At 40.0% G+C, this 17,661-nt stretch overlaps 1 protein-coding gene across 2 annotated transcripts in view; it reads left to right on the top strand.

Annotated features, from left to right (window-relative positions):
* The first annotated feature begins 5,892 nt into the window (after window positions 1–5,892).
* LOC121297406 (kremen protein 1-like) overlaps window positions 5,893–17,661 on the top strand; it is a 32,601-nt gene continuing 20,832 nt past the window's right edge. Inside the window, exon 1 of one of the 2 annotated variants that reach the window (XM_041223722.1) lies at window positions 5,893–6,376. In XM_041223722.1, the coding sequence (XP_041079656.1) occupies window positions 6,301–6,376 (76 nt within the window). In that variant the 5' untranslated portion in view covers window positions 5,893–6,300. Of the gene's footprint in view, window positions 6,377–16,544; window positions 17,075–17,661 lie in introns of those variants that run through there. The other variant, XM_041223723.1, reaches the window with a different exon arrangement.

The raw sequence follows: 17,661 nt of genomic DNA, 5'->3' as shown, positions 1-17,661 counted from the left end.
TTGCAGTATATCATTAATATTCATCCATGCTTGTGCTATTCAGATAACTACTGCAGCAGTGTACCGTGTAGCCTTCATGGAAACTAGAAGGAGCAGCGTGGGAGAAGAATTCAATGGGGATGGAATTCCATCATTTACAGAACATTTCCTGGAATGCATTTCCTTTGTGAGGTCAAGAACTGGAAATTCTATGGGACAGCAGTCTGTCTGGACCACGACATTGGTTGATGGTCTTGGGAGAATGAGCATGGATATACATTGCTTTGGAAAGAGAAAACAGACTGTAGAAAATGAACCGCTAATAGAACAGAGGGACAGATTCATTAAACGTTGGCTTCAGTGCAAAGCTTGCTCACAAAAAAGAATCTGTTTTATTTGACTAATTGCCTTTTAAGTTTAATTTTTAAATAAATCCTGTGGTTTTTGCACTGAAGCAAAACCTAAAGCCGATGTTGTTTTTGGGGGGGTGGGTGGGGGGGTTGTGCCTCGCTCTGAAATGCATCGCTGAGATTCTCCTTTTTTTTTTATAGTACAAGCCTGTTTAAATATATAAACAGTATACTGTACATATTATACTATATCATAGGAAACTATACAACTTATGATACTATGTTGTGACATTGCTGGTGCTGCTGCTGAAGTATGCTGTCAAGAATAACCAGCCTTGGCTTTACCTGGTGCCACGATGCTGGCTGGGCAGTAGTGTGTATCGTGTACAACTGGAGGCTTGCCTGTACAGACCTCCCAAAGTGAAAGACATACAGAAAAGTGTTTTGTATTGGAAACGCAGCCTGAACATTGTATTGGCAGCGCATTGCAGTGTTTACTTCATGCTAAGCTGCCAGCTCTATAATTACAGGGCTTCTCTTCTACCTCTTGCTAATGCTCAGCTGCCTAGCTTGTAGCAACAACCTGTCTTTACAGGGGGGATTTCCACATAAAACAGGGAATCTTTTTAAAATGTTCTTTCATAACGTTCATATACTATATAACTATATATATATATATATATATATATATATATATATATATATATATATATATATATATATATGTTATATAAGATGACTATTTATTATATATATATATATAATATATACATATACAACTATTATCATTCTTAATATGGTAACCACTGAGTTCCGTGTGCTTTGAAATGATAATTTCAAGCTTTTCAATTTTAAACATGAGAATAGTTGTATTTGTGACATTTACTTTTAAATCAAGTGAGCGAATCCCAGCACCACAACACACAGTCTTATTAAACATGCAGAACAGCATGTTGGAAACAGCCCTCATGCACAGACGTTCACTTGTGCTCAGGCAGCAGTGTGACTATTTTAATCCATATCATCCGGACTCTCCACAGGAGCAAACCAAGTCTATGGAAATGAAATTAAAGAGCACAGTGATGGACTCTTCAGAAATGCAACAAACACAATCCAGACAAGATATAATTAAGAGCTGCATGGACTGCACAATGAAACTGTAAATGTGAAACATATGCACGGACAGTTTAGCATTTTGTCCTTAACAATTCTGTGGAATACTGTAGGAAAATCTCAACCAGCTGTACTGAAAGAGCTATTAACATACCTAGGGGTTAAATTCCATTGAAAAATAAAAAAGGAGTGGATCCCCTGGTAAATGCACAGCACGGGGTGTGCAGGGTGAGTCAGGCTTCCCCGAGTGGATCCCCTGGTAAATGCACAGCGCGGGGTGTGCAGGGTGAGTCAGGCTTCCCCGAGTGGATCCCCTGGTAAATGCACAGCACGGGGTGTGCAGGGTGAGTCAGGCTTCCCCGAGTGGATCCCCTGGTAAATGCACAGCACGGGGTGTGCAGGGTGAGTCAGGCTCCCCTGGTAAATGCACAGCGCAGGGTGTGCAGGGTGTGTCAGGCTTCCCCGAGTGGATCTCCTGGTAAATGCACAGCACGGGGTGTGCAGGGTGAGTCAGGCAGTCAGGGGAGTGCCGGTGCCTGGCTGTGCGAAGTCATTAGTCTTCGCTGGGGATTCTGAAAGGAACGTTGCATTGGCTCTGGCGCTCCCATTAGGAACTGCTTTTCCTCATGGCGCTACAGAGAACCCTGCTGGATGGACAACTTATGATTAAATATGACATATTAGAAGACAGGTGACTGGGCTGAAATGCGCATGACATTTGGCGAGAAATGTTGATGACCTTGAAACAGTCTGACCCACCACTTTAATTGTGAATCAAAATCATAATATAGTATGAAAAAAAAGAACATAATAATTGAACAATTGGGCACAGTAAATTACTGATTAATGTTAAAGAGCTTTAAGGTCATCAATGATATCTTAGAGTAGGAGTCCTCTCCCCCCAATAGATTTTAATTTTTAAAAGAAAAAAAAAAAACATTTAATTGCCTCTGCAAGCTTGTGGACTTTTGCATAAATCCTTCTTAAGTGTGAATCGTAATCTATTGCTTCAAGGTCTCTCTTTAAATATAAGATGCTGTCTGTAGCACACCATGCTGTGAGTTTTGCATAAGCAGGGGATTTCAGTAGAGATGATAATGCATAAGCTGCCAGGGTTTGTTAAATAGGATGAGATGATGTGAGCGCTTCGCTCTCTGATGGATGACTAGTCCACCCCAGCATGAGCTTCCTTTATCTGCTGAGCCAGCGTAATGGAAAGGAGAGAGCCTTCACTATTTTATACTTTCATCCTGATATCCTGGAAGAAAAACCAAGTAGAAACTTAGAGCATGAATGAGCTAACGCTGGCATTATCCACTGCCAGCTCTTTAATTCATCTTGGTTTATGTGCAGGTGATGCAGCCAAATAAACACATTCATTAAGAACTTTAGCACTCCAGCAGCTGCCAGAGTCCGAGTGAAGTGACCCACACCCTTCTCTGCTATAACTGGTTTAGCAGAGCAATGCTCCCTGGAGGCATGTCTTTCTGTTCAAGTAAACACAGGAGTCTACCTTGCTGGCCCTTTAATAGCTTGTGCTTGCATTAAAGAAAGATGTGTAAATGAATTGAGTTTGACATGCTGGTGTATTATTACAGAGAGCAGGTCATATAAACACAGAGAGTTGCCAAGGCCACCTAAGCGGAAAAGCGGAGCGGAAATGTTTAAATAAATCTAAGGGCATATTTCATTTTCAGAACAGAGTCCAGCTACACACAAGGAACACATGCCAATGAAAGCACAGCCCCAAATGTTTTTAATGTTACAAAGTCCAGCCCTTTGGCTTTGAACATGCATCAGCCAGCCTTTTTAATGACCTTTTAACAAGTTTCTAAAAAATGATATCTCCTGCAGCCCCTTTGGCTGATTCTTCTGTTACAGGTATGATGTGCTCTGCTCCATGTCAGTAAATAGGAAAGGAGGAAGATGACACCAATGCATAATATTGTGCCATCTAAACACTGCTGCTGCAGCTAAACCTGCACTCTTTGTAATGCATTATAAAAATGCTCAGTTTTTGGTGCAGTAGGGACGTTACAATCGGTTGTCATTGTGAATGACACTGCTGGCAAACTTCACCTTACACTGTCTGTAAACAGTTATTGTCCCCCTTGTTTGCCAAGCCGTGTTGCCTGTAGCTCTTTTGCAAGCAGACATCTTCTGTAATTTCTTGTGACATTTTGCCCTTGAGTAAATGAAGGGGTGCAGACCAGACCAGATGGTTTAAGGAAATCAAAATCCACACATTCAGGAAGCGGGTCAAAATGGAACGACGCGGCTTGCGGTGCAATCAGACACCGCTGAAGGAGAAGCCTGACTATGGAACAGAAAGTGTGGTTCTGAAATGGGCATGTCGTGTTTCCACTGGAAAATGCTGGACTGCCCTTCCATGGGAGGATACCAGTTCTGAGACATTATACTGTAATTAATTACTGGACAAAAAAAAAAAAAACCCTAAGCATTTTACATCTCCTGAGTGTGCAAGCTTCTCTTCCCTTCTACACTGTTTATGTAACTGTTATAATTCAGCACCGGTTCAGGTCCAGCCACCAGCCTCTTTGTGAAGCTCTCTCCAGTACCTCCGAAGCTCCTCTGAAATCTCTTCCATGTAAAGTCGTGTGGAACTGAACTTTGCATGTATTTATTTTCAGAGCTGCTTTGTCAAAGTGCATTGGGAATACTTAGACGTATTTTATTCAGTGTAATTGCATTTTCAGATGCCTTTAAAAGTACTTTTGCTCGGACTATTTTCTGCTTTCAACTGAACCCTGAAATGCCATATTTTGCAGTTTAGCATCTTTTATAATGCTTTACCATGCCTGCTTAAGATTTACCAGGCTTTTACTGCTCTTTGCTATAAATATTCCATCTCTCTTACTAAATAACCCATACCTGCTGAGGGAGGTCTCACACTAGCTGTGCTGTGCTGTAAACAAATGTTTTTTTCATTTTTGTTTTCAAGACTTCCTTACTCTATGTTATGAGGTAATGCTTCATTGTCTGGGAGTATTACCCCTGTCTGTTAGGTGCTTACAATAACATTCATTCTTACAACAGTTCACTTGGGCTCTTAAACTTCTTAGATGCTGCTGTTCTTCAGCAAGGCTTTTGGATAACATAAACACGAACACAAGGGTGCCATTCTGCAGCATTGACTGAAGTAAACAGAGGCAAGGGCTTCATGTATAGCTATCTAATCAACATGTGTAATAGCTGGTTAACATTGATCAAATTGACAAAAGAGAAAACACACATTGACTTAATGATCCGTATTGAAAAAAAACAAAACCCTTTGTTTCCAGAGGAGACTTAAAGCAGTGGACAGTGTTTGTCAACTTTCATTAAAACCTACTGGGGTACCAAACGCAACCCTGCAAATGGCTGAATATGACTGGGATTATTGTAGGGTTACTGAACAGTGTTGTATTCCTTTAGTGAAAGGATCCATTTACTCTAAACTAAACATTATACATGTTTCACAATCAGAAGGTGTTAACAAGCACAAAAGGGTAAGGTGAACCCCCTTACATGAGTTATTATTAGTTTGATTAACATTAGCTAATGTACAGCATTCATCAATACATACAGTAGCTTGTTCTATTTAAACACACTGGGTTTTACTGTATCTTTTTTACTTATTAACTCCTCTGCAGCTGAAAGAATCTTCCCATTCCTGCTCCAAACATAATTGCACAGTATAATAAGCCCTTTGAAATCGGAGAAGTGCAGCGGTTCTAAGAAGCAGTCGCCTCTAATTGACAGCCGCTCACCTAGCCCCGGGTACTTCGAGACTCGCTCCCTGGAAGGTGATGTCGGCACACTTCATCATGCATCAGATAGAAGCTATACACATTTCGTGCAAAATGTAAGGGTCATAACTGTTTTATCTGTCTAAAATCAAAACAGCAACACCACAGCAAAAAGCACTCAAGCAGTCTGAGCATTTGCAATGGAGTCGGGTAGTTTGATATTGTCTGGAGTTCCTTACATGTTAGTGCATGCCCTGTAGATACAACCCCGCTATATAAACGACATTCAGTCGCCTACAACTTGGAACACTTACCCCTATGATGGGTTCATAAAAACTGCAGCAAATTCGTCGGGAACAAAAAAGTCAAACAAAGTTAATAAACAAAAAAACAGTCAATAGGTTCTGCATCGTGAACAGATTAACATCATCATTATTATTATTATTATTATTATTATTATTATTAATGTATTTATTTTTAATGGCAATTCATTATTTACAGCCTTTTTTTTTATATGGGTGTCAATGAATGTTGGCATTTTTGTTTTCTTTTGGTCATGTTTATTTAAATAAACGGATATTTTTAAAACGAAACACCAGAAACATAAACAAGCTAGCCATGTAATTGTAATCTAAAGCTGTGTCGTTAACGAAATTGTTTTTTTTTTTTCTTAAAGACTGTACAGCTGAACAACGCAGGTCCACAGAGCTAATTAAAGAAGGCGACTGTACTTCACTACAGTAAATCCGAGTGCACGCTGCCAGCGCTCTCCAAACCGGCACCAGCGGCGCGTAGTACTGCGAGCGCACCATGTTCCATGCCCAGTCTTGCAGGTTGAAGAACTTGCCCCGATTTCCTGTCACATGGTTGGTAATAGGATCCTTGCTTTCTGCTATCTCTCGTGTCTGTATGATTCCGATCAGCAGTGAGTTAAGAGACCAGATGTGTTTAGAGGTAGCTTTAACTTGAATCGCTCGCAACTTGATTTTTCAGATCAGGGAAGCGCTGCGTCTATAAAAAGAAGTCACCTGCGACTCTTCCTGTTCAAAAAACATTAAGAAGATCAAGCTGTGGGTGTCTTCATAGCCTGCAGTTTGGGAGATTTGGAGATGGATTCTTTCACTGTTTCCGTCCTCATTGTAGCTGGATTTATGCTCGCACTCTCTTCTGCACAGTTTGAAACGGGTAAGTTAATACACTTCTTTCTGGTTTTTACAGAAGCGTGTATCGCATGTCACAGCATTGACCCATTTCACGTGAACGGGTTTCAATAGAATGCACTGCAGACAGGACACTGCATTGGCTATTCTAGCGTGTGCATTATCATGCTATACAACGCTTAGTACAGTAACTAGACATAGGCAGACTGCAACTTTTTATGACAGCAGCGCTACATGTTGGCTACACAAGCTACACAATTGATACATATCTGCAGTTTGCATATCCGTTGAAATGCGATGTTATTATTGACGAATATGTGAAATAAGCTATTAGCTATATTAATATAAAGCTATATTAGATGATTATTGTTATTTGACACACATGTATGCAGTGGAATCCCCATTAATTTTACATGTCTGCATCTACTGTACACTGTTCCGTTTAGCTCATACTGTAAATCATGGATTTTTCTTAATTCTGAAGATTATGCATGTCATGTTGAAACACAGTAATAATAATAATAATAATAATAGAAGAAGAAGAAGAAGAAGAAGAAGAAGAAGAAATCAGATTTATATACAGTATAAAAAGATAAGTAAATGACCCACTTCTTGGTTTCAGTTTGGTACCCCAGACACACAATTAGAGCTGGAAGTGGAAAATGATTACAAATGAAGACTTGCCTGCATGGATTGCTGGCTTTTTATTTGTGTTTTTAAATCTTCATGCAGTTTATAGCTTCAGTCTGGAAAGTTTGTTAATTCTGCATCAAACACAAGTAATAACCAGGCCTGTTACAAGATCACAGCTGTCAAAACCAATCAATAACAGGACTGAAGGTTTGTTAAGAACTGCAATGCCCATATACTGCATAGCCCCTGTTTACTCCTTGCTGAGTCAATCCGTCAGTCCAGATATCACCTTTCATCTTTCGTTCAGTCATACTGCACGAGCATACCTCTCTGGGATAGCTTTTCTGAATTACACACATGCTACTGAATTATATATATAGAAAGGCGAAATAAATACGTGCTCTGGAAAAATAAAAAAAGACCACATTAACCAACGTTCTCTTGCTGTAGCTTACATTGTGTTTCATGTTTAAAACCCAAATCCCTTTGCTATGCTGTTTAATTATTTTGTTACTTAATTATATATCCTTTGATTTAAATGAGAGACTTCACCATCTGGGCAGCGAGTGCTGCCATCTGCACCTACATGTCAGCAGTGTTTTCTGGAGTCAACGTGTTTGTTGTTGGCTACTGTCTGCTATGTATTGTAGTTATTTGAGGTTCATAACGAATAGAGCAGGCTTTGGTAAATGAAACAGACTGCTTAGGATAAAAAGTTTTAATACAAGAATCATAGCAGAAAGAAAAGATTTGTTTAATTTTAACACAGCTCAGCCGAGCTTCTTTTAAAGGAATGCAATTCATATTCCTTGTGGGGTGTTGAAACTTGAAAATCTGGGAGAGTCTTGAACGGAATCTACTCTCCACCAGTATACAAAGAAACCCAGTTAATTACAGAAGGACGATATGATGCAGACGCATTGTAGTTGAGTTCTGAAGCATATCATTACAAAGCAAAACACAACTGGGGTGGTGAAAAGTATTACTGTAGACTTGAGCAAACACGCATGCACGCACGCATGCACACACGAACACACAAACACGCATGCACGCACGACATACTGTGTAGGTTTACAGATTAGTTTTACAACCAGTAACATTTGGCTTGCTGTAATAGTTATGAAGTCACCATTAAAACATGCATTTGATTCTGGAACTGCACAGTTAGGTCTTAAGATGGCACCAGTGGCAGATTTTGAACTGTAACTTTTTCAGTATGAAAAGGGTGTTGGGACAAGGCTGTTGATACAATGACTGGTGCTCCAGAAGAAGTGAAGGGTCGTGCACATACTCATATGTGGGGGCAGCATCAGCACACTCACTGTACTTTAACTTGTAGATAGAGAATCCTGATGAAGTGTTTATTTTTATTATTATATTAAATATAGATTCAAACGACATGCTTGAAGCTCTGAGGGTGTTTTTAAGCTGTTCCTATTTGTGATACCCGTAAAGATGACTGTAGTTACCAACACAAATAAAGGACGAACAATGTCATCCTGATCTTGACAGTCACCATTGCAAAGTTTAACAGAAATCTGTATTGTAACTGGTGTACAGTTATCTAATGCAAAGGTTACAATATCCATTACAGAGAGCTCTAAAACACCTGGCCCCACCCAGTCCTGGTGGAGGGTAATGTACATGAGAATGTGCACAACTCATAATAAAGCAAAAGAACCAAAAAGTGACCTACATTTAGATTTGACAGATTTGAATACTATTCTCAGTTTCCCTACAGGTTTCATTTAAATTTTTGTTTGCCAGCGCTGAAACTGTCTGAAAACGTAACGTGTGAGAGTTATTTAGAAGAGGCTTTCCTTTTCAGAGCATTAGCATTGACTGTAATTTATGACTAAGGCAGCTTTGCAGTAAATTCTCCATGAAGAGTCCCACGAACGATTCTTATAAAAAAAACCCGTTCACAGAGGTGTCCTTGAATGCTCGCTTTTCATTTGAAAAATAAGAAAAAAACAAGCAAAAATAATCAATGTGGTTTAAATATCATGTTTGTTTCAAGAGGGCCAATTTTTTTTTTTTTAGTAAATGCTCTTCCAGATGTTATTTTAATTACTTAAAGCCCACAATCACAAGAAACAAAGCATTGTATCTAACCAGTGGACCAAGTCTCAAGAGGTATGCAACATTTTGGAAAGGAAAAACTAAACAAATAACACAAGCTGTGGTTTACTGGACTAAAATAAAATAAAAAAATAGTTCAGCAAATCTTGTGTTGAATGTGTTGCCATTCACCATGTTTGTTTATTTTTTTCATCATAATAGAAACATTTCAAAGTGATAGTTTGTATGAGCAGAAAGTCCTTAAAAATCAACAACTCTGTGAATCTGTGCAGCTTGCCACTTGCTTCAGTCATGTGACTCGTTAGAGACAAAGTGATTGCTTCTCGTTTGCAGGGCAATGTTCCTGCTCAAATCAATCTAAAGATCAACCTCTATCCACTCGCCAGCCTGCCACATTTGGTGGCAGTGTGGGATAGCGCCACATAGAGGCCCAGAGACAGTCTGTAGTTCAAAAAAATAATTATTTTATTATAAATACACAAAAAAAAAGGGCACAAGGGCCAAAACAAAGCAATTTAACACAAAAAGAAAGACAAAAAGCAAAACTAACAAAAATAATAATGTCCAGGCTGGGCAATGCCTTCACTGGATTTATCAAAGTTCAAAAAAAAATCACACACCAAAAACCCACCAACCTGCTTCCTCAGCTCCATCCCCCCCAAATGAAAAGCAGAGGCCTCCTTTTATGTCAGGTGGCTGGGCACTGATTGATCGTTAATTAAACTAATCATCTAATCAACCCCAGCCACCTGAACACAATGAACCAAGGCAGGTAGGGGAATTTAACCCCATCCCTGGCAATTTCTAAAGAGCAGAACTGTGCTCTGCCACACTGGGATTCTGTCTTCATCTAGGGAGGTAAGCAACAGGTTGTGCGCCTGGAGGCGATGGATTCAGTCCCAATATACAACACTTATGACCCACGTTATTTCCTCTTCTAATGTGCTAAGAAAATTGCGAAATCCTGCTTGCTAATCAGGGATCAGAGAGCTAAGCCGTGACAGTATCCAGTATCTTCACAAAAACACCCTTACATGCACCTACGAAGGAGGCCACCTTGTACACACCATACACTAAGTGCATTTACCCAACACAATTGAGTGTCAGGACCGTTGGCCGTTTAGATTTATATGCTGCTCCGCGTTTAATCCACCAAGTCTGTCTTCGATTATAGATCTCTCTGTTTTAAGTTACAAGCCTGTTTTATTTACAGATGTCCTCCTGCAGATTCCGGTTAATAGAAACAGAGACATCTTTGTTTCGGAGACGACAGACCTATGGAAGATAATCACAGGTCATTTCACATGAATGTGTGCACATATTGTAGAGTAAAGATTCAGGGCAAGGAAGGACTGCTTCCAGTGGAGACAGGGCAGAGATCTCAGAGGAACGAGAGGGTCTTCTGCTCATGTGTGCCTGTCTTCTCTCTCATGTGCTGGTGTTTCTGGAGTCACATCTGTGTCAGGGCTTTTAGAGTTGGATTTTGAGTCTCAGTTAAAAAGGTTCTGGATTAGCAGCACTGGAAGCAGAAGTGCTCTCTATTATTCATTGTGAGAAACAAGCTTTCCCTAAAATTGTCTCGGAAAGCTGATCCTTTACAGATGCTGTTTCCGGATGTTGAGTTTCATGTTTGAAATCCAGTGTTCCCTACGATTCTCTACTGTTGTTTCTGCTGTGGTCATACCTGGCAAAGTCTGCTTCTGAAAAGACTCCTCAATGCTGTGTTTTCTGTCAGGCAGGCAGATCAGTGCTGCACAGGCTTCCACAGCATTCAGAAGACTTTTCAGGAATCCAGAATAGATAGTAACCAGATGTTGTTAAAGTTGTGAGGTTACGCAAGTAACAAATTTCATATTAGGAAAATCTAAATGAATGTATATATCCCATAGCGATATGTGAAGTTTAGATGTAAGCGCTGCTCTGCGTATTATCCACCCTCTTTTCAGTCCAGCTTCCCTTTTCAGATGGTTTTATATTACGGGCTAACCACTGAGGGCCAAATCGGGATCACTCCCCTCAATTCACTTGAGACCTAACCATGATTGGGAAGGCTTATCCATGCTGCTCCACCTTGCCAGCTAGACCTCGGAGCTTGGTAATATTGGAGTACTGCGAAGAAGAATCCCAGTACTGTGTGGTCAAACACTACACCCCTGTTAGTGTAGAGTGATTGGTTTTCATCACTTTTAAGTCCCCCCAGTCTGAACTGATAGAGTTACCCCCACCTGCTGTCAAAGCAGTGCTGGCTGGCAATCAGAACCGCTTCTCTGCTGCGCTGCGTATGAGACGAGCATGAATGTTTAGTGCATGCCAGTGAATATTAGTACCTACAAAACAAACATCCATGTGGTTCTTAGTTTACTCTAGAAGGTATGACAGTTTACATTTTACACGAGACTAACATTAAAGAAGTCGTCATCATTTGTTTAGTACATGGGAATTGACAATCTCTTACCCTGCTTCCCAAATGTAATGAGTATTTATGAGACAGAATTAGCCTGCTGGATGGAACAGTCTGGTTTTAATTCATGGTTACATCATTCACAATGTACTAAACCTACATCATACTGTACATAAGATTATGCAGTTTCAGGATCTGTTAGAATATAGCAAGTGACATGTCTAGTCTGGCAGGGTTACACTTTCCATTAGTATTTGTTCACTAACTATTAACCTAAAACTTGGAGATAAATAACAAAGCTACAATGAGTGCATTTTTGTTTCGGAATAGATGTACAGAAGTTGCTGAGTTCACAAAGTCACTATGCTATGCTGTCAGAATATAGGCTGTACTGTTGGTTAGCATGCAGGTGAATCACTTCAGAGAATCCCATATAAGCTGTGGAAACTGTCTGATCTGAAGGGGCTGGGTATGCTTCAGTCATTTTCAGAAACACAGAAATTGTAGCTTTAATAAATGCTGCTAATTGACATTAAAAAATATTAGCAACCCAAAGAAACGTGTTGAAAGCTGAGTTTCATGCTGTTGCAAACCACTTGAAATCTTTGGAAGCCTTTCAAAGTCAATATATTTTTTTAATATCATGATTTCTATGACAGTGTGGGATGCAGCAGTATTCCTATTGAAAATATTTTGTATCCACATGTATCGGTCACTATAAAAGGGTTACAATACCAACATAAATATATATGTATGTATTTATGTATGTATGTATGTATGTATACAGTATCCAAAATGTTAGATGTGTACAGTTTCCTAGTATCCTAATAGTCTCCCCTGTTTAATATCCTATTCTAAATGCTGTGTTTGATTCTCTATTGTTGTTTCTGCTGAGATCATTATTTGCCATGCTTCCTAGCGGATGCTTCGGAAAAGACTCCTCAAGGCTGGTGGAAGCATATCAGTGCACTTTCCATCAATACACTGCCCTGCAATCAGCCTTCAGCATATCAGTGCACTTTCCATCAATACACTGCCCTGCAATCAGCCTTCAGCGTATCAGTGCACTTTCCATCAGTACACTGCCCTGCAATCAGCCTTCAGCATATCAGTGCACTTTCCATCAGTACACTGCCGTGCAATCAGCCTTCAGCATATAAGTGAACTTTCCATCAATACACTGCCCTGCAATCAGCCTTCAGCGTATCAGTGCTCTTTCCATCAATACACTGCCATGCAATCAGCATTCAGGGCTATCACAATAAATGCTACACATCACATGAGATAAACACTCATTTTTTCGGTATTAAGAAAATACTTTTTTTAAGATGATAGCTGGGTGCAATCTGATGGCAGCGAGGAATTCTCATTGGTTTGTAGATAGCTCAGTCCAGTGATAGCTGTCTTTATACGTAGTTTATAGAAATAGACAAAACAAACAGGATGAGTTCATTTGTTGAGAAAGGACTTGCTTTGTAGGCATTTCACTGTGAACTGATAAGACACTGGTGAATAATGATGAATTTGCATGTCTTTACAAAGCTGGAATGCATGTAGTGAGCACGCTGTATTGAGCAGGGCAATGCAGAGGGATTTATGCTGGCTATATCAACAGCAAGCACAGTGCTTCCTAATTATCTGACCTGACCACACTCATACACACATTTTCAGGGTTTCTTTTCTCCAGTAGATCTGATAATATCAAGATCTCGCTGTCATTTGTGGAGAATGTGCTTTGCAAAATGGTCATGTTTTGAACTGATACTGAATGAGGATGGGAACATGCCCATGACTACGTGTAACAGAATACATTTCTATTCATTGCATCTTTCTAATTGATGCAGTCCTCATGAAAGGTAATAGGATGACAGCCCTATTGACCGAAACCATCTGTTTGTCCGCAGATCACACTGCACAAAGCCCTGCCAGTAGACCTAAAAACTATCACCCTAACTGGAGGGCCCTCCTTCATTACAATTAGAGGGCCTGTCAGCTACTAAAACATTGCCTCCTGAGTAGCCTGAAGCCATGGTCAGGTAGAATTCCTACCACGTCAAAGTACTGTTGAAAATATTGAAACCAGGTGTGAGCAGAATGCCCTGGATATTGCATTCTTGCTTCAGGTGAAGAGGGTTGTGTTGTTGCTTACCACACAAAGAGGTCTCAGCATAATCTTTACTATTGGATTCAAATGAAGTAAACCACACTTCATACAGGACCCTAATGCTAACATTAATTCATGACTGATAAGCGTACATTTTAAAATATCACCAGTCGAACTTACCCAGACTTTACGAATAGGAGACATGTTAGTTTGTACAGAATTATATTAGAATTACTGACACTAAACCAAAACTGTCTTGGGGTTTATAAAAAGCAAGCCTCTGTCATGCAATGCATTTATTATGAAACCAGGCATTGTTTTTCGTCCTCCATACCACACTCTTTCAATGTGCTGCAGGGAGAATGAAGATGCTACATACAGTACGAAGGTCAAGATCATGACATAAAACAAAGAAACACATGAAAAATGTATGTGAACTGCCTCTTCAGCTGACAAAGCTCAGCTTCAGGGAGAACACACGCAGTCCAACTTGTTATAAAGGTCTGGAACACTGCATACCAAGGGCAACACGGTATGTTATTAATTGCAGTGAAACTTTACACCACAATGAATGGATACTATAGACATCGATATATAAACGACAGGGGTCTAGCCAGAGAATTTCAATTTTGCTGCCATCTGTATCTTTTGTCTCATAGACCATTTGCTTAATCACTGCAGGGCCCTCATTGCAGCACCCACATCCACTGCATTAGCACCCATTAGCCACATTACACCCATATCTTCTGCCACTGCACCCATATGCCCATTAACCGCTGTAATAACCTGACTGCTGCTACAGCCACCAGCGCCATTTTAAAAGTGCTTTCTAAGAGCTTTACTACAAAGGCTTTCCCAAATGGGGTTTAAAAAGCTGAAGTCAGCCGTCATGCTCACCTCCTCAGACTTGTTTGAAGTTCCTTTTTATCAGCTTTCACAGAATGTTATTTATTTTGATTTGTTTTCTCCTTTGCAAAAAGAAACGGAAATTAAAATGTGCCGTCGTTGGCAATCGACTCTGATCAGGGATGTTTATTTATAAAAAAATAAAAGTTGATGATCTTGTTTTTGCTGCAGTTGGAAATTAATGGTTTATGTTCATTGCACATCCTTCTCAAACTGCAGTTTGGTGGTTTGGCCGGGGAGCAGTGTTCTAAATTCTAAATACTTAGAACAAACTTGTGATCATCAGTGATACCACAATAATTGTGTTTGACAACAAAACAATTGCATATTCCTTACGCAGTACCAGCAATGCTCAACAGTGAGTGAATTAATTAATTCATTGACATTAAAGACCACCGTCAAAAGCCAGTAGCGGGACCTCCTTACTGGCACAATCTGGCAACTTGGGACTACTTGCATTCCTTCAGTTGGCATCCTGCTGAAGACTAAGGAGAGGCTTCTGGTTCCTTTGTATTCAGTATACAGTATTCTTCAATTAGCTGCAGGCAAGAGCTTTTATTTAGTTTGCTTCTTTCATCTTGCAGGAACCTGACAAGGACAGCAACAACACACCCCCCCCCCCCCCCCCCCCCCCCCCCAAATCAAAAACCAACTTAAAAACAACACTATAATATGGCAATAATTAGCTGTAATCCCAAGAAAATAATTGCAGGAGATTAGATGCAAAGGAAGAACCCAGACATGGCTGTAGATATCTGGTGCTTCATCTTTGATCTTTGCTTCTGCTTCCGAGGGATTTTGCCCTTCACGCAATGGTGGTTCTGTTTTCAATCAAGGCCTCTGATCAAACCACAATAAAGCCTTTGCCTCATGATAGAAGGGAATAATCAGAGGCAGAGTTATTACAAACAGAGTCCAAAAAAAAAAAACACCTTATGGATTGGGAGGCTAAATACTTATTCCAAGTGGTTGCTGTTTTGAAGACGTTTTGCAAACTTAAAATGCCTACATGGTTTTCTGTTTTTTTTGGGTTTTTTTTTTTGCTGACTGTCCTTCACCGCAATGAGATGGCTTCATGTAACCACTTGGGCCTGCACTGTCCCCAGATCAAGGCAAGACATGGCATGTACTGTGTCAACCCCTGCTGTAGCAAACAAACAAGCAAATGACCTTTGGATTGGCACCATTAGATCCAGACCATTAACACTCAGCATGCTCAGCACCTATAAGATTAATACTGTTCATCTCTTACCATGCAGAAGATGTAATGGCCATCATTCATTTGTATAATAATGCATAAAGTAATGGTTCACTATGGCAGTACTGTGAGCATTCTGACAAGAGAGGACACATGAGGGTTGAACTCCAGCTTCAGCTCCATGTACAAGTCTTCTGAACTCATAGACGGAACTATCCGAGCCACGAGTAAATAGTAAACACTTTGAATAGACAGTTGGGAGAGAGAGCAGATGCAGGCCTGGAGCCCTAATAAAACATGTCAGGCAAAATAAGCTGTTGTTTTTAGAGGAGACTGTAAATTGTCAGAGGAGGGTGACGGTTTGTTTGATGTTAACAGACTGCAATTATTGAAACTTAATATCTTTGCATTGGTGATGGATTGCAGAGAAGTACCTGTCAGGAGCTGAGAGTCATGACTGTGAAGAGACTAAACCACTGGTACTTTAATTAGGGCTCTGAGCTCTTGCAGTGACGAGATGTCAAAGGTTCAGTAGGCAGCTTTCTGCATGGTGTCTCGAGAAGAGTGACATCATATATGAGTGGCATTATGTGTTCATATTAAATGGTAATGAAAGTTTATGTCATCTAAATGTGTATAACAGTTTTACTTTTTTATATAAGTTCTTAGACTGCATTCTTTTTTTGCATAATGAATTCAACACAATGCTATTCACATTGAATTAATTATGCATTTATTGGCTTTATGCATGTGTGTATATATATATATATATATATATATATATATATATATATATATATATATATATATATATATATATATATATATATATATATATATACACACACACACACACACATTGGCTTGATTTTACATGCATGTAAACATCCTTATAGTAATTCATTTGAACTTGTATGAATTGGCAGCTGTGATTATAGACGTTGTAGAAGAGCCATCAGGTATTCTAATTTCCCTTGAATGTAATTAGCAGCACATGCACAGCTGAAAGAGCTATTGTCCTTTAAATAACGCACCCAAATAGGATGGAGCCTTCTCAAGAATTCTATAATGAAGATGAACTGGGGTAATGACCTCAGACCCTTTGATCATATTTCTCACTTCCCTAACTTTTGCTTGGAGGTAGAGACCCATGTTTAAATCATTATCAAACTCAAAGGGTTAACCTGTGATAGGACTTCAAACAAGCAGTCCTGCTTGCTCTTTCAGAGGGGGTGGCAAGGCAACTAACAAATTCTTCCTCAGGCAATCTGCACACAGAAAGCAAAGCTTGGAGGAATAAAAAAGGCTTTGGCTCGAAGAATGACAGAGGATTGATGTGTGTTGGCTGCCAGACCATCTCGATTCTGAACTCTTCAGGAAAGCTGTAAATACCCTCTAGGTACGAGTCCTGAACCTGTGGCTTCTTGAAGGATTTGTGAGTCATGCTACCGGAATCCTCAAACCATGGAGGTCATTTTGTTTTTCTAGTGCAAGTGCAGTATTAGTTTTAGTATAAAATTATCTTAAATGATCAGTGTAAACAACTGATCCAGAGCCGGAAGTTCTTAGGTCTGAGTCCTGGTTTGTCTGCTTGCTTTGTGCTGATGATGGTCCTGTCCTGGTTCGTCTCCTTGCTTTGTGCTGATGATGGTTCTGTCCTAGTTCGTCTCCTTGCTTTGTGCTGATGATGGTCCTGTCCTGGTTCGTCTCCTTGCTTTGTGTTGATGACGGTCCTGTCCTGGCTCGTCTCCTTGCTCTGTGCTGATGATGGTCCTGTCCTGGTTCATCTCCTTGCTTTGTGCTGATGACAGTGCCATCCCACTCTCTCTAAACTGGCACTCAACAAAAATAATACATTTGCAAAGAAGCTCTTGAACTACAGACATGTAAACTTCATATGATAGTAAGCAATTAGTTTGTGTGGTGGAGCACATGTTTGTGGAATTCTGAGTAATACCATGAGCAGATTATTGGATTGAGCGGGGA

Source organism: Polyodon spathula, chromosome 22 (assembly GCF_017654505.1).
Source record: "Polyodon spathula isolate WHYD16114869_AA chromosome 22, ASM1765450v1, whole genome shotgun sequence".
Lineage (NCBI taxonomy): Eukaryota > Metazoa > Chordata > Actinopteri > Acipenseriformes > Polyodontidae > Polyodon > Polyodon spathula.
This window is presented reverse-complemented; position numbering and strand designations above follow the sequence as displayed.